At 44.1% G+C, this 26,410-nt stretch overlaps 1 protein-coding gene across 3 annotated transcripts; it reads left to right on the top strand.

Annotated features, from left to right (window-relative positions):
* The first annotated feature begins 3,373 nt into the window (after window positions 1–3,373).
* Window positions 3,374–25,724, top strand: VDAC3 (voltage dependent anion channel 3). Of its 3 annotated transcripts, none has more exons than XM_077931075.1 (10): window positions 3,374–3,459; window positions 11,442–11,565; window positions 12,481–12,552; window positions 14,771–14,820; window positions 20,586–20,738; window positions 21,481–21,533; window positions 21,846–22,073; window positions 22,979–23,129; window positions 24,738–24,795; window positions 25,194–25,724. In XM_077931075.1, exons 2-10 carry the CDS (start codon window positions 11,535–11,537, stop codon window positions 25,283–25,285), a joined length of 888 nt encoding a protein of 295 aa, XP_077787201.1. In that variant the 5' UTR covers window positions 3,374–3,459; window positions 11,442–11,534; the 3' UTR covers window positions 25,286–25,724. The 3 variants fall into 3 exon arrangements, with proteins under 3 accessions (XP_077787201.1, XP_077787202.1, XP_028597383.1); XM_028741550.2 differs by lacking the exon at window positions 3,374–3,459 and adding an exon at window positions 8,206–8,344; XM_077931076.1 differs by lacking the exon at window positions 11,442–11,565 and having other exon boundaries at window positions 3,384–3,459.
* The last annotated feature ends 686 nt before the right edge of the window (window positions 25,725–26,410 follow it).

Raw genomic sequence — 26,410 nt, 5'->3', positions numbered from 1 at the left:
GAGAAGTCCAGTTGCACCAGGAAGTGATCCAACCATGGCACTTCGTTTGTTTTGCTTTTACTTTGTGTCAGATCACCCACATCCATAGAGGTGAACACCAGGTCTAATGCATGTCTTCGCCTATGAGTTGGGCCAAACTTATTCAGGAACAGCCCCATGGAGGCCATGCTTTTCACGAAGTCCTGAGCGGCCCCTTGTAAGTTTGTGTTGGCATGGATGTTAAAATCCCCTAAAACAACCAAACTAGGTGTCTCTAGGAGAACATCCACCATGACCTGAAGCAGCTCGGGCAGGGAATCCTTGGTGCAGCGGGGAGGTTGGTACACCAAAAAGAATCCTGTCATGCCCCTATTGCCCAACTTCTAGAACTTGCACTCAGAAAATTGGGTCTTCCCAATAGGATGCCTGGTGCAAGCTAATGACTTCCTAAAAATCACTGCAAACCCCTCCCCTGCCCATATGACTTGGGTTGCTGTGCGTAAGACAAGGCTGGCAGACAAGCAGTGGCCATGACAGGCCCATCTACTTCATCCAACCAAGTCTGTTACACATGCCAGGTCAAGTCCTCCATCCACGATCAAGTCACCCCCCCCACACACACAAAGACATCAGTCTGGAGAGGCCCTGTGTATATACAAAGGTTTCACAAGGGCAGAATATAATAGTAGGTATAGAGTTCAGATTCCTGAGTGTCTCAGCTTTCTGTTTTTAATAAACAAGTTTCTAGACTTCATAGCTGCGAAAATTGCTTGATATGGGTCATGCCTGCTGAAATCTCCGAAGCCACAGAGAAGGTTTAAAATTTGTTTATGTTCTTGCATTTCCCATAACAAGCAAAATAAAAATAAATAATGCAAAATAGTAAACATTGCAGAAGAAATGTCGAAGAATACATTGTGCAGATTTGTGAGACTACAGAATGGATAGCAGACTTCAACTTTAGGAGGAGGCTGTGCTTGCATCACTTTCCTTTACATGTGCAGCGTTAGGGTTACCACCTGTCAATCTGACAAATTACAGAGCTTTCAAAGCTGATAAAAGCAGGAAGTCAAAAAGGGGTTATTGCAGCAGCCATTATCTAGAGCCATGTCATTTTAAACTACTAAACAAAAACAAGACAACTGCTCTCTGTTGCCTAACCCTCCTACTATCCATACAAAGCAATTCCAGTTTCCAGAGATCAACAAAAAAACTTCGTAATATTTCTGCACAGTGGATGCTGGTCTGTTTGGGCAAATGGGACACAGCCCCAAGAACCTCAGTCTGGGGGAGCACTGTTGCACTTGAGGGCGCCTGTGGGGATGGCATGCCGGAGGAGATGGGCCTGATGCACTCTTCGGCAGCAAGGAGCAGGGGCACAAAACTAATAGTTGGCTCTGCCTCTCTTGGGCTGATTCCATCTACCATTTCCCTGCCCCCGAAATCTCTATTGTTCCTTTGCCCATAAAATCATAGACACAGGTATATTCCTAAATGATGTTGACATGACAGACACACCTCTGCAGAATACCCTTTGGATGCCTGTTCTATAAATGAGGTGATGGGACCAAAGTGTTGGGTGGGCTATACCACTTCAGACTGCTAAGATGGGTTAGGCTGGTAAGATAGTTGGAGCCATTCCTGGATTGGGATAGTTTGGACACAACTGTCCATGCATTGGTAATCTCAAGGTTGGATTACTGTACAGTAATGCGTTCTATATGGGGCTACTCTTTGAGGTTGGGCAGGAGGCTTCAGCCAGGATACAAGGTAAGGTAAAGGTAAATGACCCCTAGACGGTTAGGTCCAGTCCACAGACAGCTTTCTGAGTTGTGACCAGCATGACTAAACCGCTTCTGGCACAATGGGATACCGTGACAGAAACCAGAGTGCATGGAAATGCCATTTACCTTCCCGCTGCAGCGGTACCTATTTATCTACTTCCACTTTTCGGCATACCTTCGAACTGCTAGGTTGGCAGCAGCTGGGACAGAGCAATGGGAACTCACCCCATTGCATGGATTCAAACCAACCTTCCAATCGGCAAGCCCAAGAGGCTCAGTGGTTTAGACCACAGTGCCACCCACTCCCTCCTGCCAGGATATTAAACCATGCTTTCAGGATTTGCACTGCCTGCCAATCTGCTGCTGGCCCATGTACAGGGTGTTGGTACTAACATCCAAAGCACTAGCAGCTCAGGTAGTTTCGTCCAGTGAGGAAAACAAAAACACAAAATTAGACAAATCAAAGTAATGGGCCTTCTTAAATAAGAAGTAACAGATCACTAGGTCTGGATGGCAAGCCCCCAAGAATTCTTAAATAACAGAAATTGCTGATCTTCTAACAAAAATATTTAATCTGTTGCTAAGAACAGCCTCCATATCTGAGGACTGGAAAGCAGTCAAGGGAACACCATTTTAAAAAAGCAATCCAGGGCTTTTTGCTGGAAATTACAGGTTGGTTAATTTAATGTCTGATCCAAGAAAACTGGTGTAAAGTACAGTGGTACCTTGGGTTAAATGCTTAATTCGTTCCGGAGGTCCGTTCTTAACCTGAAACTGTCCTTAACCTGAAGCACCACTTTAGCTAATGGGGCCTCTGGCTGCTGCTGCACCGCCGGAGCACGATTTCTGTTCTCAACCTGAAGCAAAGTTCTTAACCTGAAGCACTATTTCTGGGTTAGCGGAGTCTGTAACCTGAAGCGTATGTAACCCGAAGCGTATGTAACCCGAGGTACCACTGTATTGTTAAAGATAGAACTACCAAGCATATAGAAGAAAAACTAGTATAACTTCTGTAAGAGTTTACTATGTCTTGTTAACTAGAGCTTTTTAAGAGTGTCAACATGTGTATAAAGATGATCCAGTTGACACTGTACACAGACTCTCAATTTTTTTGGACAAAGTAACTCACCAAAACCTCCTAAGCTTCGAAGTCATAGAACAACAGTTCTCTTGTGACTCAGTAATTGGTTAAGAAACGAGACAATGCAGAGCAGGAATAAATGGACAAATGTTGTTATTGTTGGTATTATCTTTACTGTTCTCTTTTTTTTATCTCTAATTCATTTGTAATTGAAAATCAAAAACAAAAAACGGGGGCAGCCCAGTCTGTGGAGCGCGAGACTCTTAATCTCCTGGTTGTGGGTTCGAGCCCCACGTGGAGCAAGTTTCCTGCCTCGCAGGGGGTTGGACTAGATGACCCCCGGGGTCCCTTCCCCGTCGGCAATTCCACGGGCTGCTTTGGCCGCCGCAAAGGAATCTGTGCGCTTGCGCGGAGATGACGCGAGAGAAAGAGAGGCTAGTGCCGCGCCTGCGCCTTGAGACGCAAGCTCCGGCAAGGGAGGCGGGGCCAGAGCCGGGCCCCGAGCGTTACGCCTGCGCAGTGCGCGGAGACGGAGGCGAGACCTTCAGCTTGACAAGGAGGGACGGACTGACGGAGGAGGCGGAGGAGGCGGCGGCGGGCTGAGCGGCCCTTGAGGTGCGCGGCGAGGGAAGGAAGGCGAGGGAAGGCAGGCGGCTGGCGGAGCCCGGCGAGGCCCTGGCAACGGCGAGCGGGGCCGCCTGAGGCTTCGGGTGGAGGGCGCGGAGAGGGCCCGGCTTGGCCTGGGGCGCCGAGGGCCTGTGGGGAAGCGCTGCCCCCTCGCCGCCGCCGCCGCCGCCGCCTCCGCCGCCCTTCCCGGGCTGCCGAGCGAGGGGCTCCCCTGAGGGCGGGCCTCCAGCCCCCGCCCGCCCTCTCGCCGGCCCTCTCGCCGCCTGAGGGCTGTTGCCAAGGCCGCGCTCGCGAGGGGGGAGGGGGCGGCGGGGAGGCGCTGAGACCCCCCCGCCCCCACCTGGACACGGCGGCGGCGGCGTCTTCTGTATTTGGCCTTGTGAAGCGCCCTGCGATCTTCGGCATACAAAATGAGAATAAAAACCAATGGAGAAATTGAGGCAGTGGCTCCCAAAGGGAGAAGCTGGCGAGCGGGGCGGGAAGCTTCAAGGGCAACCAAGGAAACACCTGAACGTTTAGTGTAGTATGATATAATAGGGCATCAAAGTATTTTTCTAAAAAAATTACTTGCGGGATATGAATAGTTTCAGTACGAGAGCAAGACTGTCAAGTGTCAAGATACCGTGGGCACTGCTAATGGTGCTTTCCAATGTATTTCTCATCGATAAAAAAATCAGTGTGGTGCCAGCAAATTTTTATTATGCAAGTGCCTTCCAGAGAAAAAACTTTGAGAGCAAGAGGAAGCCACAGGTTCAAATCTGCTCGCTGGATGGCTTTGGGGGTTCCCACCCCCACCCCCCATCTCTCTGCATAGGCTGCTTCACAGGGTTGTTGTCAGGTTAAAGTGTGCAGGCTTGTCTGCCATCTCAAGCTCTTCAGAGGTAGTGTCAGAAACTCAGATATATAAGCTAGACACCAAATGGCTCATTAAACCAAGGTTATAGCCACCAGGACAGAACATCTGGTTTGCATTTTGGGGCAAGACTGTTCTAAAGTCTTTATTTTTCAAATGATGGACTGATCATGATCGATTATCAGTTAAACATCTGGCTAACAGATGACAACTTTGAGCCAGGTCAGGCTTCCTCAGCCTCGGCCCTCCAGATATTTTTGGGACTACATTTCCCATCATCCCTGACCACTGGTCTTGCTAGCTAGGGATCATGGGAGTTGTAGGCCAAAAAACACCTGGAGGGCCGAGGTTGAGGAAGCCTGAGCTAGGTTAAGAACTTTGAGAGCTTAAAGAAGAAAAGTCACTTTATCCAGGGACAGCCCACATATATATCGGCCTATTCTAGGGTTGTCATACATCCAGAATTTCCTGGACTACTGTAGTTGGAAGCACTGTCCCAGCAGAAATCGGCAAAATATCTGGAGGAATCCAGATGTATGGTAAGCCATGTCAGCAGTGTCGTTTTTGCTGATTTCCCAAAAAAATAGCTCAAAAGTGGTATTTTTTGTGTGTCCGGATTTTCACTTTTTGAAATACAGCAGCTGTAGCCTATTCCAACATGTTTTTCATAATGGTAACAGACCATTCGTAAAATAAGAATATTATTCACAACTGTGAACTGTGGGTTGGGGTAAGTGAAGACAAGCAACAATTCACTATAACATTGTTCACTGCTCCTGCTCAGGCTGCACAGAAAAAGCATATTGGTTCCTGAAATTCATTCTGATTGTGCAGATAAAATGTAACTGATAGAATTCTGCAAGATGTGGCATTAGTGTGTGAAAACAGTTAGGACCCCAAGCTTCCCAGGTATGCACTTCCAGATGGTGGTGATGTCAGGCACCATCCTGGCAGTGCCCAAGCAGCTTCACTTGGTCACAAGTGGCCAGTAGTCTGGCGCCTGGCTAATTTTGAACACTGTTTAGAGAACAAGTAGTAAAGGTGGGGTGATAAAGATGCAATTAATAATTCTACATGCAGTTTATTGACGGGTGAACTATGGGAATGTGTGAAATTGCTTTGTGTGGCATTGGGTTGTTTATCAGTCTAGTTTGGGGTTAGCCAATGTAGTGGCCTCCAGATGTTGCTGGACTGAAAGTCCCATCAGCCCCAGCCAGCATGGCCCATAGCAAGGGGTGATGGGAGCCTGGTGTAGCTCATCATGGTCTCCTCTGACTGGTAGCAACTCTCCAGGGCTTAACATCACCTGCTTCCTGATCCTCCTTTTTTGTTTAAATGGAGATACCAAGAAATTGAACCTAGGACCTTTGCTGTGCAAAGCACAAGCTATTATGGTTTCTTCCTCTTCTTTTGAGCAGTGTTCAAAATTAGCCAGGCATCAGGTGCATTTTGCGAACTGTGCAGGTCCAATTGTGACCACATGGAGATCTTTGAATGCCAGGTGGCAACTGACATCTCCATCTGGCTGGCCCCTCCAGCTTTCTTAAGCAGGTAGGCAGAATAACTTAGTTATTGCATTTATCTCCCACCTTTTCCTCCAATGAGTACATTGTTTCTCCCCACCCCCAATTAATCCCTACTATGACTCTTTGAGTGGGACGCAGGTGGTGCTGTGGGTTAAACCACAGAGCCTAGGACTTGCCGATCAGAAGGTTGGCGGTTCGAATCCCTGCGACGGGGTGAGCTCCCGTTGCTCGGTCCCTGCTCCTGCCAACCTAGCAGTTCGAAAGCACATCAAAGTGCAAGTAGATAAATAGGTACCGCTCTGGCGGGAAGGTAAACGGCGTTTCCGTGTGCTGCTCTGGTTTGCCAGAAGCGGCTTTGTCATGCTCGCCACATGACCCAGAAGCTGTCTGCGGACAAACGCCGGCTCCCTCGGCCAATAAAGTGAGATGAGCGCCGCAAGAGTCGGTCACGACTGGACCTAATGGTCAGGGCAGTGGCGTAGCGTGGGGGGTGCAGGGGGGGCCGGCCGCACCGGGCGCAACATCTGGGGTTAGGGCAAATCCACAGGTTAGGGGGCGCAAATCCACGGGTTAGGGGGCGCAAATTACTTGCCTTGCCCCGGGTGCTGACAACCCACGCTACGCCACTGGGTCAGGGGTCCCTTTACCTTTACCTTATGACTCTTTGAGGCAAGTTAAGAGAGTGTGACTGACTCCATGTTCACTCAGTGAGCTTCATGACTGAGTGGGGATTTGAACCCTGATCTCCCAGTTCCTAGTCCGACACTCTAAGCACTATCCCACACTGGCTTCCTAAAGTACTTCTGCCATGGGGCAGCTCTATAAAGTAAGTAGGTAAATAAATAAATAAATAAATATGTGGAAAGCAAAATGTCACCTAGAGAAGAATCTAAATATTTTCCTTGAGGCTTAAATTTGTTTTATTCTGGATTGTTTTATTTGATGTTTTAATGTGTTGTGTTGTAAATCATTTTGAGTTTTTTTCTTTAAAATGTAAAGCAGTATAGAGATAAGGATAGTGCTTAAATATTCTGTTGTGGCGACCGTAACCCAGGTTTAAGGTGCCATTTGGCAATTAGTTTACATATCTGCGATTCTAACTCTGCTTTTGGGTAACAGCAAAAGGGAATATGTGGCAATAAAACCACAGTTAAAGGTGGTTTGTACTTGCATGGTGTCAGCAGTTGTCAGTAGGCTTATTGGAATTCAGTGGCTTGGTTTAAAAATGTGTTGGCCTTCCTCTGAAAAGCATAGATTTTAAAATCTGCACAGAGAGAGTCTTGAGATGGTGAAGCTCATTTGTACATGCATGGTATTTTCTGCTTTGATCTCTTTCAAAGAGCTCAGGATAGCTTGTACTGCCCCCTCATTTGGAGGGGCATGGTTATCCAAAGAGCTTTGAGGCTGAGCAAAAATTTTAAGCAAGGCCTCTACTATCTATGTCTGACAGACATGCTGGTAAGTTATGGATGTAAGAGACAGCAATGTTTAACTGGACTCAAAAGTAAATCTTTGCAAGCTTAAGCCCTGGCAATAACTGAATTAGAACGTAAACAGAATTCCTATTCATCCATCATTAAATAGAATGAGAGTTGTAGATAGACATACAACTTTTGTGAAATCTCCTGAGGTGTCACATTCGTGAAAATTTCAGTGGAATTGCTTGGAATCTTAGCAATTGGGCATTTTATTTTAAAGAAAAATATTACTATTCTGATAATTCCACAATAAGTGCTGTGGCCATAGGGCTTTTTTTGTGTGTCTGTGATACCTCCTGAAATTTGTAGTAACCCCACAATGATTGTATTGGGTGGACATGGGGGTTGCCCGGCTCTTTTGGCTTCCAGGACTATTGTAAATCTGCAGGTGGACTGCATTCAGTAGTACCTCTCAATCTTGCTCAAGTGTATATATCTATTCTTGCAGTCATGTGTGCCCAGGTTCATCCACACCTGCTTACCTCTCTTCTCCATGGTCATTCTAGTTGTGATTCCTTGCAGAGCAACTCCAAAGAGGGAGCTGCTGCTGAAAATGAAACGGTAGTATGGTTAAACTCATGCTGCTTTGGTTTCCTTCTGAAATGCCAACCTTTTAAAATGTTATCGCTAACAAGGAAGTTGGTTTAGAGCTATAGGAAACGTTTTGAGTGGCAAAGATAATAGGAGCATTGGATTGGCAGGCAGATTTGCCAGGAGAGGCCAATATTACCTTATCATAGTTATAGATATCAAAGTGAATTTTGTCACTGTCTCAAGGAAGCAATTTTTTTACACCCAGGATAGACTGGAGAAGTGGGTGGGTGGTTTTGAGTGCTTACTTTAAACCCTGTTGTATGAGAGCTGTAAACAGGCAGGTCTTAGCTCAGCCTTTGTCAGCCTGTTGCCTGTCAGACGTTTTGGACTACAACTCCCATCAACTCCAGACAGCATAGCCATGCTGGCTGGGGATGACAGAAGTAGCCTTTGAGCTTCTCATAGTCGTGCTATGCAGCCAGGTGAGTAGCCACACACTAAGTATGCTGGATATGTTGGTGCCAGCACTGAACTTGGAATGATTTGATGACAGAATGTCTGGCATTTGACTGCAACTTCTTGAAAAGCTGCACAACAATTGCAGTTTTGGATTATGAAAATCCAATCCATGTTTCATTCAGTATGTGGCATTGGCACATACAGAAATGGCTGAGATGTGAATCAATACAGGCTGGCTGGGCACTACACCTGATGGACGTTAAGTCTGTACAGACCCTGACAGGTGGTAGTCCCAAGGATTGGTTGGAGCACAAAGCCCCCACATAACTTAGTACTGCTTTCTTACAATAACTCTTTTGCCTTCTCTTCTGGTTCAGCTGAAAATTAACCAATTGGGAAACCTGTTAGAAATAGCACATTAATTGAAAGCAGAGTGGGCTTCAATTTGAAAACTTAAAAAAATAATCATGAATGAAACAATATGTTTGTAAAAGCCAATAAATTAGTACTCTGGTTTTCTCTCCACTGATCTCTTAGTCTCAAAACTGCAACACTGCAGATCAATAATGCTAAATATGTTACAATTTAATTTCCTTAAAAATACAATCTCTTATTTGAGGCAGGGGTGGAAGAAGCCAAGATGTAAATAAACTTTATGATGATGATTATTACTATTGGCGCCATTTTTAATGTTTCTTGGTGTTCCTTTTCTTCTCTTTCCCTCTTTCTTTACTTGTTCTCTCTCCTCTCTTTTTTGTCTTTGATACTGTTTGTTCTGAATACAATTTTATTGTATTGTGATTTTTTTAAAAAAAAATCTTGGGAAGAGCAAAAAGAAAAGAACAAAATAATAATAATTGCTTCTAATGCTACCTTTGAAAGCTATTCTGTCTACAGCAATACAAATTGTTCTTATCTAAAATATTCCTAAAGTGCAGTACTACAATGTACATGGATGGCGCACAGTAGGTCAGTATCTTTCATTGGGCTGGCTTGGTGGTAAAACATTATATTAGGCTGAAATGGTGGATGCACAGTACAGAATTTCACCAGAAAAGGAAGGGTTGGGAAAAAGAAAACTCTGGTGATTAGTAGCTTTGTCTTTCTTGGGAGTATAAATGTCTTCAGACATTTTCCTTTTCCTGCCTTGCATTCAGTTGACAAGGTTTTTTTATAGGCGCCAATTAGTATAGATCATAATTTCTGAAACTGAGGACTGGGGACCACCATTGGGCACTAGCCCACTGGAAGAAGCAAAGATCACCAGTGTTGAAGCAATGATTCTTCAACATCAGCTTCGTTGGAGTGGTCATGTGCGGATGCCTGATGATCGTCTTCCAAAGCAACTACTCTATTCCAAACTTAAAAATGGAAAGTGTAATGCTGGTGGTCAACAAAAGAGGTTTAAAGACTGTCTCAAGGCAAATATAAAAAAATGTAGTATAAACACTGACAACTGGGAAACACTGGCCCGTGAGTGTTCCAGATGGAGAACAGCCTTTACCAAAGGTGTCATGGGCTTTGAAGACACTCGAACTCAGGACGTAAGGGAGAAATGTGCTAAGAGGAAGGCACGCTTGGCAAAGCCACACCGTGATCAACTCCCCCCGGAAACCAATGCCCCCACTGTGAAAGGACGTGTCGATCCAGAATTGGCCTCCACAGTCACTTAGGGCCTCATTGTTAAAACCGTGTTCGTGGAAGACAATCTTACTCGGCTACGAGTGATCGCCAAAGAAGAAGAACTAGCCCACTTCCAGATCAGTATTAGCACTGCAGTCCACCCCCTCTCACAGGGGACAGATTCAAGCAGCAGCTCTAAAAGTCATGATAAACTGGGAATAGAGAGGGTAGCTGGTATAAGAGGAAGTGAATGTACGAGCAGGGAGGAGGGATGGAAGAAATTGCCTGTACTTAGGGGTGGGAATAGGGCACAAATTACATGTGAACGCAAAAGGGAGAAGAAATCGAAAGGGGGGGTTAAAAATACTTTGAGAGGCATATAGGAAGCAAGCAGACAAACATAAAATAAAAAGCCACCTCCACTTGGAGAGTCCAGATTAACACATTCTGCCTAAAATGGGGGGGGGGGGCTGATTTGAAATACTTCCAGAATCAATGTTAATTTGACTTGAGGAAAGCTTGGAACCATGATTTATTATTGAAAGAATTAGACACAGAGAATGGTCAGGCTTAGGTTGGATCCATGCTTTTTAGTGAATCTGCTTTATAGAAAGAATTGACTCACCTGAGTGAACTGAAGAGCTGGATTAGGATTTGAATGGCTGAATTCAGAATGCACTGCTGCCAGTAATTACAAGAGCTGACTGCATACAGATACTCCCTTTCCCCCCAAGCAGGAGGCTTGGAGCCTCTGTAGCTGGCAGGCGTTTGATAATGAATCATTCTGAGTTTATACCTGGGATAGCTCAGCTGGTAGAGCATGAGACTTAACCCCATGGCCGTGGGTTTGAGCCCCACGTTGGGCAAAAGATTCCTGCATTGCAGGAGGTTGGACCTTTGTGACCCCTTCCAGCTCTACAATTCTGTGATTATGTGAGGTCCTTATTACAAAAAAAAAAAACACCTTAAAAAAGAATTCTCAATATTCAGGAAAATTAACCTCCTTAAACACTGTAACTTTTCATTCCCTCTGCCTATCCCATGAGTTTAAGGTTGTTCCTGAATTCTTATAGGTATCATATTCCCTTTTCCAAGGTTGTTCTGATGTATAGTAAGGTAAGGGTCCCTTCAAGTAGACCTGTCGTATGTGAATGTTATGTATAACTTATGTGTACATTTGAGAAGCCAGTTGTAAACAGTTTCCCAGTGCACATGCCCACATATACTATCTCCCTGTCCCTATCCCCCACATATTGCACATACATGCTTTTCACACCTCTGGACTTATATGAAACGGCTCCTTCCCTTCAGGGGTTAAACCTAGTAGGGTAGTGATATTAATTAATGTGTATTTTTTTAAAGTTTGCCTGTCATGCTGTCCTTGAAGGCTTGGTATAAACATTGTGTTATAGTGAGTATAAAAGTAGTGGTTGCAGGTATTATAAGTGATAGCTTTGATCTTTAATGATGCATGCATTTCCCCCCTATATTTGACAGGTGTATATCAAAGAGCTAGAGGAGAGTCCTGTAGGTTCACATTGAGAAGTAAATGATTTAGGAGCTAAATTGTGAAATAAGAAGTCTGCAACCATGTTCAGCTGTGGTCCTGCTAGACCCCCAGGTATCTATATGTATATGGAAGTTCAGATATTAAAGAATTTTTTTTAGAACCTTAATACTAAGATGATGTGTTTAAAATCAAGAGTTATGTTATCCAGCAGCACAAAGCTGGTTTGCTGATATCCCACATGTCAGACTTGCAAAGCAGTTCTGCGTTTTGACCGCTGCTATCTTCCTGAAGGTGACATTGGAGAGGAATGTGCCAAGAATAGATTTCTTCCTCAGCAAAGTTCAGAAGAACCCCTGCTATGCTTTAGGGGGGAAATGGAAATAGAAGCTTGAGAGTAGCAAGATAGCTATGCATAAGCTATGTTTCTCTGTACAGCCCAATAGGTCAATACCGCATAGGGTAGAGTCAACAGCCAATTTAGTTTTTACCACTAAATTTATTTCCTTAAGACAAGGTTTTCCAGTACATGGAGTTGGGAATAATGCAACGAAACTACTTCCCCAAGTAATCAAGCAGCAAGTATCTTTAGTGGAGTTTGGCTTTGCTGTAAAAAGACTTGTCACTTCCCACAGGCCTGGCAATTTTCTGTGGGTGGCAGTGGGGTGGGGGGAGCCAATATGAATTTTGGATCAAAGGCTTTTAAGGTTGATGAGGAAGTTGTTGATACAAAGGAGCCATTCTGTTACTCTTGGAACCATACACAAGAGAAAGAAGTTGTTGGCTTAACAGACTGTGCCATGGAATAAATACGTTGTTGAACTCAAACTATTAAATCTTTCTATCAAATTTTGGATTATTTTTTTGCCCCCGAAAAAATTCCTGATAGTCAAAAAGGAAGATTTATGAATAGACTCATGGTTCTTCATCATATGTGACATGTAAGGTAGTGGCAAGAAATTGCTGAGAATGATGTTCATACATGCTCATTTATTTCCAAATATGTACTGGTTTTTTTGCTTCTTCCAGACCCCATGGCTATCCCACCATCCTACTGTGACCTGGGGAAATCTGCCAGGGATGTATTCAACAAAGGATATGGTAAGCAGGACAATGGCCACAAATGCTAGCATTATGCATATATTCTCTAAATATTTTGGAAATCTGTTGCTAAAGGTCTTCAGATGTGTTAAGTATGGCATACCGTATTTTTCGCACCATAGGACACACTTTTTCCCTCCTAAAAAGCAAGGGAAAATGTGTGTGCGTCCTATGGAGCGAATGCAGGGGGGAGGCAGGCGGGAAAAGCCCCCAAGAGCCGCACACAAGCTTCATGCGCTCTTGCGGGCTTTTCCCCAGGAGGGAGAAGGGACTGACTGGCTGCATCAGTCCCTTCTCCCACTTCCCAGAAAAGCCAGGAGAAGCCGCGCAGCCCCTTTAAAGAGCTCACGGTTTCTGCGGGCTCTCCAGGAGGTGGGGGAACCCGCAGCGGATTCCCTCCTCCCCGGCTCCCTTTGAAGCAGCAAAGTGGGAGTGGAGCAGCTTACACTCATGTAAGCAGCTCCTCTCCCACCTTCCTGCTTCAAAGCAACCACGGAGGAGGGAAAGAAGGGGACCATGGATCCTCTGCTAGCAAAGGCAGCGGATTCCCTCCTCCCAGGCTCCCTTTGAAGCAGCAAAGTGGGAGGGGAGCAGCTTACACTTGTAAAAGCAATCACGGAAGAGGGAAGGAAGGGGACCATGGATCCTCTGCTTGCGGCTGCAGAGGATTCCCTCCTGGGCTCCCTTTGAAGCAGCAAAGTGGGAGGGGAGCAGCGTACACTCGTGTAAGCAGCTCCTCTCCCACTTTCCTGCTTCAAAGTGGAGGGAATCCACTGCAGTTGCGAGCAGAGGATCCATGGCTCCGCTTCCTTCCCTCGAAGCAGGGTGCGGGGGTGCAGGGGGAAAGACGGCAGGAAATAGATGCCGGGCAGGAAGACACAACCACACTTTGACCACTGGAAAGTCCACCCCAGCCTCCCCAGATTTCCACTGAGACGGCCAGGCTAATCTCGATGGCCATAAGTCAGGCTCAGCATTATTAACTGGACTTAGATAAGCCATGGTTCCCCTTCCTACCCTCCTCTGAGGCTCGATTTAAAGCAGCAAAGCGGACAGGAGCCGCCCGCTTTGCTACTTTAAATAGTTTAGTGCAACATTTGATTCAGAATATTTTTGTGTGTGTTTTCCTCCTCTAAAAACTAGGTGCGCCCTATGGTCAGGCGCGCCCTATGGTGCAAAAAAATACGGTGTTTTTGTTCACAGCTTTGAAGTGTTCTTGCTCCTTTGCCTAGTTTCTCTATCCTTCTTCACTATCAATCTGTCATCCATCCTTAAGAGTTTTTATTGGATTGATGGCCTTGCTTTCATCCCTTGATGTTTTAGTTAATGCTTGTTTTATTTAAATGCTATATTTTATTTAAAGTGTATATTCATTTTCTCCAAAAGTGCAACACAACTAGCTAAAAACTAGCACTAGCAGGAAGGAAAGGCCATCTCTTAAATTCTCAGATGAATCAATTGGTTTTGAGCTGGTGCCTGCAACACTTGCATTTCAGTCTTCTGCTTTCTGAATCTCCTCATCTGACTTTGTCCATAATCTCTCAAGATGGACGAGGGCCTCCATTCTATGGTGATTGCAGATTCCACAAACTGGCATGGAACCTCCTATTGGCTCACTTTAGGCTTATTAAAGCGGGCTCTGCGCCACATATTGGCTTGCATATCCAGCTCTGGGATTGTCTCTGCAGCAATGCTGCAACTTTAGTAGAATTTTGAGAATATGAAGTGTGGCATAACATAGGTGAGCCCCATATCAGTTTCCCTGAGTTTAAAGGGGTTTGTTGATTGTCTTTTAGCTGTTCTTTGGAGGTACTGTACTTAAAATGCACCCAAAACGTCCAAATCTTGGCACAATTCCAAAAAGTGAACATGTACTCACATCCTGTTTATGGCCTTTCCATAGGCATCTGTTTGGCTGCTGTGGTAGTTGAGTGCTAGATCTGATCCAACAGGACCCTTGTAATGAGATGAGAAGCCATTAGTTCCCTGAATCAGAGTTGTTCAGTCAACCTGATGTTTCCAATGCCTGCCAAAATCTGTGGGTCTCTGTCAAGTGATTCCTAGAATTACCATTAGAGCTAAGCTGCCCTCTCTTTTTATTGGTGCTCATCTCAGGCACCTTTTAAAGGCAGATGCACCCAATTTGTTACTTCTTGGGCTTTGTTTCTCATTCATTTATTGTGGTATAAATAAGAAACTAATGTTTTGGCAATTTCAGGGTTTGGAATGGTCAAGCTAGAGTTGAAGACCAAGTCTTCCAGCGGAGTGGTAAGTAATGAGTACTTTGAATTATTGTTGTAACAGGAGAGTTTGTGGAGCACTAATACTACCTTTACAGCACTGACAGAGTCAATGTACACACCTAACATTCTGCTTCTCCTGTATGTTTGGAGTGTCCTGAAGGTTATACTTATACTTCTGGGCCTCATCAATAGGAGTATAGCATCTAGATCAAGGGAAGTAATAGTGCCACTGTATTCTGCTCTGGTCAGACCTCACCTGGAGTACTGTGTCCAGTTCTGGGCACCACAGTTCAAGAAGGACACTGACAAACTGGAACGTGTCCAGAGGAGGGCAACCAAAATGGTCAAAGGCCTGGAAATGATGCCTTATGAGGAACGGCTAAGGGAGCTGGGCATGTTTAGCCTGGAGAAGAGGAGGTTAAGGGGTGATATGATAGCCATGTTCAAATATATAAAAGGATGTCACATAGAGGAGGGAGAAAGGCTGTTTTCTGCTGCTCCAGAGAAGCGGACACGGAGCAATGGATCCAAACTACAAGAAAGAAGATTCCACCTAAACATTAGGAAGAACTTCCTGACAGTAAGAGCTGTTCAACAGTGGAATTTGCTGCCAAGGAGTGTGGTGGAGTCTCCTTCTTTGGAGGTCTTTAAGCAGAGGCTTGACAACCATATGTCAGGAGTGCTCTGATGGTGTTTCCTGCTTGGCAGGGGGTTGGACTCGATGGCCCTTGTGGTCTCTTCCAACTCTATGATTCTATGATTCTATGACCCCTCCATGCAGTATTAGCTTTAGTGTTTTGAGGCTTGACTCCTGAGTGCTTGAAATCTCATAGAGCAGCTGTTAGTAAACTGTGAAGAAAGGATTTGGAGTGGTGAAAAATGAACTGTCTACTTGTCTGCCATGTTCAGAATAGCTGTAGTGGGAGAGGTGATCATTTGAAGGAGTTTAGAGCTAGAACTATGGCTTAAACAATCTGACTCTGCAAGTGGAAGTGGCAGTATGGATACTTTGATTGGTTCACCTTTACTGACTTATTAAAGATGCTAACTTCTAACGTGACTTCTCCTTTTTACATGCAACACTGATTTTTGGATGTTTATTCAGCTGGTAAGAGAACCACGTATTTGCTTTCTTGTTATATATATATATTTATATATATAAATATACCTTCAGGTTTGTGTACTTGGACCATGGCCCACTGCCATTCCTAATCCATTCTAATGGCTAAGTAAATGTAGTTAAAGGTAAAGGGACCCCTGACCATTAGGTCCAGTCGTGGCCGACTCTGGGGTTGCAGCGCTCATCTCACTTTATTGGCCAAGGGAGCTGGTGTACAGCTTCCGGGTCATGTGACCAGCATGACTAAGCTGCTTCTGGCAAACCAGAGCAGCGCATGGAAACGCCGTTTACCTTCCCGCCAGATCGGTACCTATTTATCTACTTGCACTTTGACGTGCTTTCGAACTGCTAGGTGGGCAGGAGCAGGGACCGAGCAACTGGAGCTCACCCCGTCGCGGGGATTTGAACAGCCGACCTTCTGATTGGCAAGTCCTAGGCTCTGTGGTTTAACCCACAGCGCCAACCGCGTCCCGTAAATGTGGTTAACCAGACACTAAATGTTGCATTGTGTACAGCTCCATACCACAGTAGCATTTGCACTTGAACTGTCAAAAGAATTGGAGACAGCAGTGTGATCACAGGCATGCTATTTTTGATAGCCTCAAATTTAGAAGTTAGTATTTCTGAGTAGTATCACTTGGTGACTAAATCTCTGAAATAGTTGGTGAGGAACTGGAGGCTCATGGAGAGCTCCCCATCCAGCCAGTAGCATCGCTGCTCACCTTGCAGCAGGACTTGAGCTTTTTAAAAACCTCCTCTTGGAATCCTAAACGGTGTGTGTGTGTGTGTGTGTGTGTGTGTGTGTGTGTGTTTGCTTGGTTGGTTGGTTGCTTGCAGGGTGTATGTATGTGGGCTGTGGCTCCCAGAGAGGGTGACCCATGTGGAATGTGGTCCTTGGGCTGAAAGAGGTTCACCCCCTTTCTCTTAAGAGGGGTGCTCAAGGTTTGGCAGCCATTGGCCCCTCCAAATGTCACATGTGGAGATGAGAGAGAAATGGCCTTCACATGCTTGAAAACATCTATGACTTTTTCCAGGGCTGAGCTTGTACAGTCATACCTCGGGTTGAATATGCTTCGAGTTGAGCGCGTTCGAGTTGCGCTCCACAGCAACCCAGAAGTAACGGAGCGCGTTACTTCCGGGTTTCGCCGCTTGCGCATGTGCAGACGCTCAAAATGACGTCATGCACAGAAGCGGTGAAAAGCGGCGTGTGCAGACGTGCCATCGCTAGTTACGTTTGCTTCTAGATGCGAACGGGGCTCCAGAACAGATCCCGTTCGTATCTAGAGGTACCACTGTATATGAAAAGAGGGTGGTCCTGGAAGTTGCAGCAGTTTGTATATTTATAATGACAAGACTTCTTATGCATATTCATATTGCTTACTGTGGAACCTCAGGCATGAAATTCAGCTTCTTGAGAATGTATGGGGAGTTAACTTTTTTAGCTGCTGACTCTCACACTTTATGAGAAGCCTGAAGATATGTGAGCAGCATCTTCTGAAGGCTCTTAAGTGCAGGGATCTTAGAAAGACTTTTTAGTGTGGTGTGTGGCACTTCATTGCCCTCCTTGGAGTTGTAGTATTCAAGTTCTGCTCAATTGTTTCAGAAAATTTATTTCTGCAAACTGCACAGTACAGGTAACTCACATCTTATGCAGGGGTTACGTTCCTGGCCATCATGTGTTTCAACAAAATCATGTAAAGCTAGAAGGCCTCTATGCTGCTGTGGCCTTTCTTTTTGATCTGTCTGACGTCATGAAGACTTATAACTTCACATGTATGTGCTGAGCTGAAATGTCACGTCAAAAGCAGAATTTGGGGATTGGCTCAGATTAAGTGGACCTTGGCACTCCAGACATATGGGGGTCTAAGCAACCATCACATATGACAGTTGTAAGATGAAAAGTAACATATGTTGTGTGCACTCTTGCTTTCCCCACTCAGATCTTGTTGCAGCTGCCAGGAAAATCCTGGTCTGATCATATGACTGCAAGATTCTTTCTTTTCTCTCCACTCAGCAAACAAAGAAAGTTAAATGAAATGTTTCTCCTCCACTGGCGCCAGCTCAACCTTTTTAAAGAGGATCTAGGAATTATTTTTAACTGGCCGCTACACACACACACACACACACACACACACACACACACACAAAGTTACCCAGGATGTCATATCCTTCTTAAGCCAGGGAAAATCTGTGTTGAAGCTGAACCATGTTTCTGAACTAAAATTGCCTTCCTCTTTTCTTTTTTCCAATTGCTTCTCTTCCTCATTAGCTTGTAAGTTGTTGTCAGGCACTTGTATGTGTGTGAAATTGTACAGCATCTAAGGCAGCATTAGCATCTAGCACCAACAAGCTAATCACTGTACAAAAATAACCTAAAAAGATGGGCTGTGCCCACAGACTCATAACTTTAGATTAGGCAGTTGACTATTTATAACCCTGATCACCAGCTACTTGCCCGATTCCTGTGGCACATAAAAATAGGCTTTAGGTGGCCACAAAAGCTTATAGGTGTCTGTGTGTGCCTCTTAAGCTCTAAATAGCCAACAAAGGCATACTGTAGGCAAGCTGACTAGAAGGGTTTTTTGTTGAATAGTAACATATATAGCTGTTAAGGTGCTACACTCAATATGCCAGCAAGTTTGGAAAACTCAGCAGTGGCCAGAGGATTGGAGAAGATCAGTCTACATCCCAATCCCAAAGAAGGGCAGTGCCAAAGAATACTCCAACTACCGCACAATTGCACTCATTTCACATGCTAGCAAGGTTATGCTTAAAATTCTACAAGGAAGGCTCAAGCAGTATGTGGACCGAGAACTCCCAGAAGTGCAAGCTGGATTTAGAAGAGGCAGAGGAACCAGAGACCAAATTGCAAACATGCGCTGGATTATGGAGAAAGCTAGAGAGTTCCAGAAAGACATCTACTTCTGCTTCATTGACTATGCAAAAGCCTTTGACTGTGTCGACCACAGCAAACTATGGCAAGTTCTTAAAGAAATGGGAGTGCCTGATCACCTCATCTGTCTCCTGAGAAATCTCTATGTGGGACAAGAAGCTACAGTTAGAACTGGATATGGAACAACTGATTGGTTCAAAATTGGGAAAGGAGTACGACAAGGCTGTATATTGTCTCCCTGCTTATTTAACATATGCAGAATTCATCATGCGAAAGGCTGGGCTGGATGAATCCCAAGCCGGAATTAAGATTGCCGGAAGAAAAATCAACAACCTCAGATATGCAGATGACACAACCTTGATGGCAGAAAGTGAGGAGGAATTAAAGAACCTTTTAATGAGGGTGAAAGAGGAGAGCGCAAAATATGGTCTGAAGCTCAACATCAAAAAAACGAAGATCATGGCCATTGGGCCCATCACCTACTGGCAAATAGAAGGGGAAGAAATGGAGGCAGTGAGAGATTTTACTTTCTTGGGCTCCATGATCACTGCAGATGGTGACAGCAGCCATGAAATTAAAAGACGCCTGCTTCTTGGGAGAAAAGCAATGACAAACCTAGACAGCATCTTGAAAAGCAGAGACATCAGCTTGCCAACAAAGGTCCGTATAGTTAAAGCCATGGTTTTCCCAGTAGTGATGTATGGAAGTGAGAGCTGGACCATAAAGAAGGCTGATCGCCGAAGAATTGATGCTTTTGAATCATGGTGCTGGAGGAGACTCTTGAGAGTCCCATGGACTGCAAGAAGATCAAACACATCCATTCTTAAGGAAATTAGCCCTGAGTGCTCACTGGAAGGACAGATCATGAAGCTGAGGCTCCAATACTTTGGCCACCTCATGAGAAGAGAAGACTCCCTGGAAAAGACCCTGATGTTGGGAAAGATGGAGGGCACAAGGAGAAGGGGACGACAGAGGACGAGATGGTTGGACAGTGTTCTTGAAGCTACAAACATGAGTCTGACCAAACTGCGGGAGACAGTGGAAGACAGAAGTGCCTGGTGTGCTCTGGTCCATGGGGTCACGAAGAGTTGGACACGACTAAACGACTAAACAACAACAAACATATATAGCCTGACATGCAAGGCTCATTTTAAAAATAAGTGGTTTATAGATGATTTTAAACAAACAAACAAACAAACAAACAAACAAACAGTAATGTCCTAGACCAGAGGTTCTCAAATGGTGGTCTGCAAGCTCCATTAAGATGGTCGATGGAGCAGTTGCAGTATGAGTCTTTCAACACTATTGAAGAAAAGAAGTGTTAGCCTCATGTAACACAACTTCTGTGTTGCACACTTGTTTAAAAATCTGCCGTGTATTAAGATTCCAAATGCGTAATTCTTTTATGCACACAAACTGATTACTTAAATAATAAAAAATAATATTTGGAAGTAGGGCAGGATATTGATCAGGAAAGATTGAAACTGTATTATTAGAGAGCCCTTCAGTAAACACTCTGGTGGCTGTGTCTAGCACCCAGTATATTGTAACTTTTTGTACCTTATGAAGCGTTTGTTGTTAAATTGTTGGTTCCAGACATCAGAAAGGAGAAGTTAGATGTGGTTGGACCATGAAATCCAGTGCAGATGTGAATAAATGTTACAGGGTGATTATAAAGCATATTGTGTAGGCGGAACTAAAGCTTGCATGATTCCTGGAATTGCATATTCATTTTAAAACATGATTGCATTGTAATTCAAATGTGGTATGTTTACAGGAATTTATCACCACTGGTTCCTCCAACACAGACACAGGCAAAGCCTCAGGCAGCCTAGAGACCAAATATAAGTTCAAGGACTATGGACTTACGTTCACTCAGAAATGGAACACTGACAACACCTTGGGGACAGAACTGTCCATGGAGAATAAGGTAAGAGGAAATGGAATCATGACTTCAGCATAGCAGGTAAACTAGAAGAAATTAAGCAAAGGCTTATGGGGAAAGAATGGGTTGTGTAAAATCCAGACTGAAGTAGCTTTTTCTATGTTGTGGGGAGTTTTTTAAGTGGGGGTGAGGGATTCTGAAGTTAGTGGTTGGTAGTAATGTAATGTAGATTATATCTGGAGATATCTACAGACTATATCTACAGATAGACACCATTGCTGAAAAGGTCCTCTCACCATTTATCAGCCACCTTACCTCTGAAGGTAGGGAAAATTGGTGTTCTGAATATACCTTGACTGTAAAATGGTGAGGCTGCTTTATAATCTATCAAAAATTAATGCCTAGATGTGCTTTTGTGAGTTCTTGAGTTTCAATCCAAGAAATATAATTAGTATGTCAATGAATTCACATATGCAGAAACAACAAGTACTTGGGCTGCTAGTTAGGTATTTGGGGCAAAAAGTGTGAGATAGTTTCAGTTATATGTAATTTGGGAACCTTCCATTTTATCACAGGTGGTACTAAATAATGAGGTAATGTATTATGGCCTGGTTTTCAAAGACTGTAACATTTGAAAACTTTTGATTCTCTAGGATTTCCATCATACATTTTGTTTCATTTTTCTGTGCTGCAGACTACCATAATTTACAAAGAACAAGAAATGCTAGATAGAAGCAGTTAAAGTAGGAAGAAAATACCACTTATTATTTTTCTTTTTTCACTTCAGCTGGCTGAGGGACTGAAGCTGACCCTTGAAACCATGTTTGTACCAAACACAGGGTAAGTATTCATCCCTCCAGAGGGCTACTTTTAGCTGGGTGCTTTCCTCATAGGTGATGGTACCACTTGCAGCCTGTTGTACTGGAGCTGCTAGCTCACATAGGAGGTGCTTTCCTATTCTTTTGCTTAAGGCTGTCTTTAAATGAATGTATTGAAATGTTGACAGTGACACTGAATCAGTTATGTAACATCAGGTAGCACGCAGGGGTAATGCATGCCCAGTTTTCTGCTAAATGTATGGGTTTGTAAGAAATGCCTACTAGAGGTTATAGATGGGATTAAACTTGATTCCCTGTTCTTACACCTTCCCAGGAAGAAGAGTGGAAAGTTGAAGACATCCTATAAACGGGAGTATCTAAACCTAGGTTGTAATGTTGACATTGACCTCGCTGGACCAACCATCCATGGCTGGGCTGTTCTGGGCTATGAAGGTTGGCTTGCTGGGTATCAGATGGCTTTCGACACAGCCAAGTCCAAACTTTCACAGAATAACTTTGCATTGGGATATAAGGCAGCAGACTTCCAGCTGCACACAAATGTGTAAGTATTTCTTTGTGGTCAGGGTCCAGAATGTACAGAAACCAGAAAACATAATAAAACATAATCAATAAAATATGCAATATCAGCTTTCTGCTAAGACAGGCGATATGCATACATGAAAGGGATTAAATTTGAGGTTGTATTGAAGATGACCTTTGCCTTCAGTGTTGAAGGTTGCAAACCAAGTCTTCGCTGACCCACCTATGGTTCTTTCCCAGAAAGAGCACAATTCTTAGTCTCTGTAGATTTCTAGAGCATTTGCCAGGATCCAGGAACTCATTAAAAAGGAAATGACTGCACAGTTGAATTACTTTTGGTTCTCGCACATTATGCTAGCACCGAGGCAGTTAATTTGCATGGAGCAGGGTATATTCCATCATGAAGGCACATGCTGAAGCTAAGGAGATCTGGGTGGGAAATGGCTACTTCCAATCTCCATTCACTTGCTCTTGCATTCAGAGTGCAGTTTAGAAAGGAACATTTTAGCTTATATTTGGTCTTTCTGCTTCATATCAGAAAGTGCTTCCCTCTCAACCCAGCTGGGGAAAAAATATCATTTATATGCTTGTCATTATTTCAGATCTTTCCCTATGCCAGTTGATAATTGGTGCATCTTCATATATTAACCTAAGTCTAACTTTAGCTACAGAACCTCTAGTCTAGTAGGGAAATGTCAGGACAAGAAGGGAATATATATGGATTTAACCATTTTATTCAAAATTGTTGTCAGCCACTCTTAGCCCTAAAAGCAGGGTGGGGTGGGGACGGACTAGAGAAACAGAAAATCAACACAAGCTAGAATAAGGCTGGGGTAGAGGTAAAGAGAATAAGGGAAAATATTTGCAATTGTTGAAAAACTTCTATAAAGGCAAAATGGAATCTTCATTTGATCTCTTAAAAAATAGGAATGATGGCACTGAATTTGGTGGCTCCATCTATCAGAAGGTTAATAACAACATTGAAACATCTGTCAGTCTTGCTTGGACCGCTGGCAGTAATAACACTCGGTTTGGTATTGCCACCAAGTACCAGTTGGATGATAAAGCTTCTGTCTCGGTAAGAATTTTGCCATCTTCCCAGTATGTTATACATGTGTGCTGATAATTTCAAGTTAATTGTATAGCACCGTCCCATTTTCCTTGCCTCTTGGCTTTATGCCTCAGATGTCATTGGAGCAGTCTTAACAATAGCAAAAGTTTTATTACAGATAGGTAGCCGTGTTGGTCTGCCATAGTCAAAACAAAAAAAATTCCTTCCAGTAGCACCTTAAAGACCAACTAAGTTAGTTCTTGGTATGAGCTTTCGTGTGCATGCACGAAAGAATCTGAAGAAGTGTGCATGCACACGAAATGGTATCTGAACGAAATGGTATCATGCACACGAAATGGTATCTGAAGAAGTGTGCATGCACACAAAAGCTCATACCAAGAACTAACTTAGTTGGTCTTTAAGGTGCTACTGGAAGGAATTTTTTTTGTTTTGACAAAAGTTTTATGTTAACCTTTTCCTTGTGATTCTAGTATGAACCCTATATGGAACAATTTCAGTGATATGAGTTGTCAAGTGAAAGTTTCAGTATGGACTAGTGTCTTATAAAAACAAATTCACTTGTTTGTTTTATGCTAGCTGTGAATTGTTTGTGTAGAATCAACTTAGGGAGTAGGAAGACTTTCACTATTTGTGAGATTTTTGGTGTATTTGGCAGTGGTATCAAGCCTACGTACTGTATTGAGATCTCATTTGGTAGATAAGTCTTCATCCAGGTCCAACTTCAGGTGGAGTGAGTGCTCTTATTGAATTTCCTACATATAGAATATGTCCTCTGGGAGAAGGGTTTGAACGTAGCCTTTCTGCATGCAGGGTACTGTTTTATATGAAGCAGTATTCCACCTGTAGGTTGAGGGCTTAGGCATCTTAGTAAGAATGAAGCCTTTTGTGTTTTTGAGGATTTTTTTAGGGACACGGGTGGTGCTGTGGGTTAAACCACAGAGCCTAGGGCTTGCCGATCAGAAGGTTGGCAGTTCGAATCCCCGCGACAGGGGGAGCTCCCGTTGCTCGGTCCCAGCTCCTGCCAAACTAGCAATTCGAAAGCACGTCAAAGTGCAAGTAGATAACAGGTACCGCTCCAGCGGGAAGGTAAATGGCGTTTCCATGCATTGCTCTGGTTTGCCAGAAGCGGATTAGTCATGCTGGCCGCATGACCTGGAAGCTGTGCGCCGGCTCCCTCGGACAATAAAGCGACATGAGTGCAGCAACCCCAGAGTCAGCCATGACTGGACCTAATGGTCAGGGGTCCATTTACCTTTACCTTTACCCTAAGTTTTGTTTAACATCCAGTCTTCCTTCCTTCTGGGTAATGTTGACTATATTGCATGTGATCATTTCCTCTTTGTGACACACAGGAGAATGGATTTTGACTACATTGATGCTTAAGGGCAATAACATTAATGTTTCCATTACTCTAGGCACCATTCCTTTACCCAGGACTAGTGAAGGAGGGACTTTTTATGCTCAGAAAGCAGTTGCCAACATATAACTACCAGCGTCTTCCATCTCTTTGTTGATAGATCTAGTTCTAGAAGACTGCTGACTCTTCATAAACTTTCTCAGGAAAGCAAGTAAAAACTGGTAACACTGTTGAATGTTCCTTTTTTTTCTTTCTAGGCCAAAGTCAATAATGCCAGCCTCATTGGACTTGGCTACACTCAGACCTTACGACCTGGTATGTAAACTGTTGAATGTATTGAATGCATAGCTTAATTTTGATTGCATCTTGGCTGTAGGACAAAATGAGTTAGAAAATTCCAATGATACTTCCAGGGCATCATGGGGTAGTGGTTCCAAACCCTGTAAAGAACAGTATGCGCCACCCTATTTTTGGATTATGCCTTGAGTAAATCCTGCCACAAAGGGAAGCTAATGTAGCCAGTGTGTGTCTAGAGAACAACTTGCCTGAGAAACCTCGGTGCATGGGAGTCTTACCAAAGAATTACCTTGAGATCTAGCACACACTGGTTCTCTCAGCTGCGAGTCTTCTTTTCTGACTTTCCCCCCTGTGTGCTCCCTTACTGGTTGATAGTCTGCTGTATTCTCTTAATAATGGCACTGTGTTTCTCCCAGGTGTGAAGCTGACTCTCTCTGCTCTGATTGATGGCAAGAATTTCAGTACTGGCGGCCATAAAATTGGGCTGGGATTTGAGCTCGAAGCTTAATGTAGGTTTTAATGAAGTATTAGATCTTTATTTGGAAGATGAAGGAGAAAACAAACCCCACATGTTCTGGCCTTAAACTCTTCCGTGAAACTTCAAAAAGTGTGAACTTGATATTCTTCCAAAGAATTGTTGTAACCCCCAACATTTGAAGTCTGGAGAGTGCAAACCTACCATGAAGGGCAATACTTGAAGGCATGCATGGAAGTTGTAATGGTTGTGCTACATTTCAGTTCAGTTCCTCAGTTTCTTTAAAATGTGTTCCTCAGAAGACAGCATAGCATCTGGTGAAAGGAAATAATCTCCCATCCTTCTGTGTTCCTACATCACATCCTGCATGTCCTGCACCTCACGACCTTTTGTATAACTGGTCTCTGTGCTGTAGTGAAAGCTTTGGTTTTGCATCAAAGTGGAAATAAATCAAAATCACATTTGGAAGTTACTCCTTGTATGGTTACTGTCTCTTTTAGCACACAGGTAAAAAGCCAAAGACTAAGCTACAATAGGGAGACAAGGAGAGAGGGTTGTATTACATTTTGCTCTCATATCTAATTGGAGGGTGGCTGTATGTAAAGCACATTGCTCTGCTAGACCTGGCAATTAGAGAGGGGCATTTGCGTTACTCTGAATGTTCATTCTCTTCAGTAGATGGAAGGGAACCAGGCAACTGTCACACTCACCACTTGCACTGTAGGCTGGCCTCTGCTAAAGCGTTGGACTAAGTCCTGTCTGGTAGTTTCAGCATGTAATTCAGCTGAGGTGCTTTGAGGTGGGGGATCCAAACAAGGGATGTTGGATAGCAGCACTGACCATCCTGGGTGGGGGGCTAGCCTTTCTGCCATTTTCTTTCTTGAGTAAAAAGACTGGGGGAGGAGAGTACTCAACTGGGGAGGAGAGTACTCAACTGATAATGTTTACCAAAGTCAAGTATGCCATCAGTTCTCTTGGGTGCCTGTGTGCTTTAGACAAAAGGATAGGGACATGGGGTCATATCCAGTGCTGCTGTTTCCCAAGTGCAGCAGACCTGCTTGCACAACAAAACTCTCCCCTTCCCGTACTCTCAAAATCCACTCCAGAAGATTGGAGCAGGTTTTGAGGGTGTGGGGAGAGAAAGGGACACTCCTGTTC

The sequence above is a fragment of the Podarcis muralis genome, chromosome 7, assembly GCF_964188315.1.
Source record: "Podarcis muralis chromosome 7, rPodMur119.hap1.1, whole genome shotgun sequence".
Lineage (NCBI taxonomy): Eukaryota > Metazoa > Chordata > Lepidosauria > Squamata > Lacertidae > Podarcis > Podarcis muralis.
This window is presented reverse-complemented; position numbering and strand designations above follow the sequence as displayed.